This window comes from Cynoglossus semilaevis, chromosome 8, assembly GCF_000523025.1.
Source record: "Cynoglossus semilaevis isolate Cse_v1.0 chromosome 8, Cse_v1.0, whole genome shotgun sequence".
In the NCBI taxonomy this organism is placed as follows: domain Eukaryota; kingdom Metazoa; phylum Chordata; class Actinopteri; order Pleuronectiformes; family Cynoglossidae; genus Cynoglossus; species Cynoglossus semilaevis.
In genome coordinates this window covers 220,494-224,563 of record NC_024314.1, presented here as the reverse complement: position 1 = coordinate 224,563, position 4,070 = coordinate 220,494, and the positions used below count along the sequence as shown (strand labels likewise).

At 34.9% G+C, this 4,070-nt stretch overlaps 1 protein-coding gene across 1 annotated transcript in view; it reads left to right on the top strand.

Moving 5' to 3' along the window:
• svild (supervillin d) overlaps positions 1 to 4,070 on the top strand; it is a 25,453-nt gene extending 21,383 nt beyond the window's left edge. Inside the window, exons 20-25 of the mRNA XM_025058020.1 lie at positions 4 to 196; positions 266 to 421; positions 922 to 1,065; positions 1,306 to 1,418; positions 1,663 to 1,818; positions 2,512 to 4,070. Of these exons, the coding sequence (XP_024913788.1) occupies positions 4 to 196; positions 266 to 421; positions 922 to 1,065; positions 1,306 to 1,418; positions 1,663 to 1,818; positions 2,512 to 2,598 (849 nt within the window). The 3' untranslated portion in view covers positions 2,599 to 4,070. The remainder of the gene's footprint in view (positions 1 to 3; positions 197 to 265; positions 422 to 921; positions 1,066 to 1,305; positions 1,419 to 1,662; positions 1,819 to 2,511) is intronic.

Sequence of the window (4,070 nt, the reverse complement as noted above, 5' to 3'; positions counted from 1 at the left end):
ATATGCGATGGAAGGCTCCGCGACTGCCGTTCGGCTAACGCTAGCCTCGTGTTTATGTTTAGGCGTCCGTCAGAGTTGGGTCTGAGCGGCACAAGCAGCGTGAAGGTTGAGGAGGTGGACGAAGGAGGCGAACCCGCGGAGTTCGTGAAGGCCCTGGGCGGTCAGGACAAGAAGGCGTACGACTGTATGCTCAAAGGTGAGCGGTTGCCAGTTATAACTCTTCCAGCTTTGCTGATGATTACTAATCAGACTCACGTGTCTACAGATCCAGGGAAGTACAACTACACTCCCAGGCTGTTCCGCCTCACTGCTGGCTCTGGGGTTTTTGAAGGGGAAGAGCAGCTGTATCCTGCCAGAGTGACAGAGGGCGTCATGGGAATGCCCTTTTTGCAGGAGAACCTCTATGCAGTAGAACAGCCAGGTACCTACTGTACATAGTATTGTATATTGTATGGGGAAAAGGCATAAAAAAACACCCCAAAAAACTCTGTTTTATGAATTATGAACTGTTGGCTCGCGGCCCAAATTGTTGCCGCCAAGCTGTCCAATCCGGCCCGTGACTAGTCCAACTGCCTTTTACTAAACTGCATCAGGACCCAATATTAAGTATTTTGTACTTATTCAGTACATAATTTAGAAAATGAAAATATAACTCTGTTTTTACTGTTATTGTCATGAATATTGAAAATAAAGAAAAACCTGTTGGAAATGTACAATCCTTCACATAAATATATCTTTAATTGTATATTTCCTTCAGTGAATATTTATTACAAAAACAGCCTTAGTTTCTGGCTATTCGTAAATATAAATATAAAGCCAAATTTCCAGAATTGTTCCCTGTCCCTCCATAGAGATCTCCACTTTCGGGTTCTGTTCCCTTGTAAGGAAAAAGTCCTCAGATGTTTTTCCCCTTTCTTTCAGCTCTCTTCATGCTGGATAACCGTATGGAGGTGTACCTGTGGCAGGGCTGGCAGCCTGAAGACGAGCAGCGCACCGGCTCTGCAAAGATGCGCTGGGACACGGAGAGGAAGTGTGCCATGGAGACGGTGCTGCAGTACTGCAAAGGTCAGAGGTCACAGACAGGGATTATGGCTTAAAGATGATCCAGCGGACGTGTTTAGACGTCACAGAATTATTGTGTATAAGTGAAAAAAAAATCTAATAGACTGTAGATTTTCTTTGTGATTAAATATCATAATCAAAAATAAAATAAATAAATACAAATATTTAAAATAACCTCACTGTAGTTCAAATGTTTTCACTGTGGATAGGTTTTTTTTACACTGTGATATTTTTGGTTTTCAGAAAAGAACCCACGGCGCCCCCCTCTGGCTTATCTGGTCGTCGCAGGCTTCGAACCTCTCACATTCACCAACATATTTCCATATTGGGAGAAGAATGCCGATATCAGCTCTAAGGTTGGAAACCTGTCTGTTTAGAGAAAGGCTGTCCCAATGTGCTTTACATGAAAAATAATCTTTGGTCCAAAGATAAAAAAAAAACATTGAATTAATAACATTTTATATGCTAACATTTAAGGAAGTACAATCATTTTGTACGACTTCCTTTATAAAGACACGTTGATGCCTATTGACAATTTTGTCAGTCACATGATTCATTAAATTGACGTGTGTGTATGTGTGTGTATCTGTGTGACTACAGGGGGAGAGCTCCAGGAACAAAGTGATGTTGGTGAAGGATGTGCTGTCTCAGCTCAGTAAACAACAGTACTCCATTGAGGAACTCACTCGCAAACCACTGCCGGAGGGAGTGGATCCTCTGCGTGTAGAGGATTACCTGTCTGACCAGGATTTTAAGGTACAAGTACACATTTAGAAGATAATTATAAATATATATATATATATATATATATACATATATACATATATATATATATACATATATACATATATATATATATACATATATACATATATATATATATACATATATATATATATATACATATATACATATATATATATATATACATATATATACATACATATATACATACATATATATACATATATACATATATATATATATATACATATATACATATATATATATATATACATATATATACATATATATACATATATATACATATATATACATATATATACATACATATATACATACATATATATACATATATACATATATATATATATATACATATATACATATATATATATATATATATACATATATACATATATATATATATACATATATATACATACATATATACATACATATATATACATATATACATATATATATATATATATACATATATACATATATATATATATATACATATATACATATATATATATATATACATATATATATATATACATATATATTTTATTTGACTATTAACACTTAAAATATATTTAGCTATAGAAATATAAGTTAATGGGCAAAAACCTTGAATATAGAGGTCAAACATAATCACTCATCAACTGCTGTTGCTCCTTTGTTGTTGACCTGTTTTTGCAGACACTTCTCGAGATGAGTCGCGTTGAGTTCAACGCCCTGCCAAACTGGAAGCAGAAGAATCTCAAGAAAAGCAAGGGACTGTTTTAGGACTTATAAAAAAAAAAAATAAAAAAAACTTTTTGTATGTTCTACAACTTTTTTCTTTTTTTTATTATTATTATAAAAATACAATTTTCCAATTTTATCGTGACTAAAAAAAGAAAATGTACAGTTTCAATTTAATATTGACCCTTTTTAGGAACCATCGTCCTGTCTCACGGAAATATCTCAGTCAAATACTTTGTGCAATTTTTACCCAGGTGTGATGCTGGGACAGTTTCTTCTGTTGTTTGTTTCATCTTATAAATATGTAAAATAGTATCACTGAATGTCTTCTTTTAGTTTACCAGAGACTGCTGGACTCTTTGCGCCCAGAAATGTTTTGATTACATAAATGCATCGATTTTTTTTACATTTCATACCTACTAAGGCTGTGTTTAGCTGGAGTCAGTGGGATGTCTTTGCTTATAGTGATTCACTAAGTTTATTAGTTCAATCATGTGAAAACACGCATTAATCCTATAATCGATTTGTGTTGTTGTATGTGACCCATGATTAGCTCACGCTGCCAAAAGCGCCCCATGCAGCACAAACCTTTACTCAATCACACTAGGAACTAAAGAAAATCTCCTGCGGTGAGTGAAAGTTGAAGTTTGTTCAGACCGATAAACCTGCCTGTTGCCTCTGCCTGTTTTTTCCCCAATGTCTGCGTTTACACAAATGAGCTTGCAGAAACACTAAGAACTTCTAATGAGGCGTCTGTCAGAATGCAGCTCATTTTTTTCCTTGAAAGCTTAAAAGATGTGTTTCATTTTATGTGCAGGAGATGTATGAGTTTGCAAACTTTAGCTGTTGAGGAGGAAAAGGATTTAAGCAAATTGGCCGTGATGATAACTGCCTGAATCCTTTGTTTGGCACAGTGTAATCTGACTGTTAATGCTGACCATCACTTTTAAAATGAGGCAAAAAAAAAAAAAAATTCTCAGGCACATGTAGAATTTAATTCAGCTTTTATGTCTTTGGTACAATTCCTTTCTGATTGTTGTATGTATGTGTAAATCATCTGATTGTTTAGGACCAAATCTAGTGGTTTTGTATCATTCACTGTGTGTGTACATGTGTGTTTATACATGTGCGGCAAAAAGTATTACATGTGCCAGGAACTGCAGCCATCAGTAGTTTTTTTTTTTTTTTTTCTCACCAAACTCTGAGCTACCTGTCTTAGTATTATGAAAGTACATTATATTATTGCTGTCACTCTGTGTATACAGAGTAAGGAATCTACTCTGCCTGATTGGCTTTTTTTTTTTTTAGATATCATTTAAAAAAAAGTGTCAATATGCATCTCATTATTGTAGAATTGTCGATGAGAGGGATGTTTGTTGTATATCAGTGCATTAACCAGGCCAACTTTTACTTCCTGGTCCATTTAACATTTAACAGAGACAAGTTTTGGTGGCAGGGAGAGGGACTCTTCACTCAGAAATTCTCTTTTTAATAAAGTCTTACCAAAAAAGGTG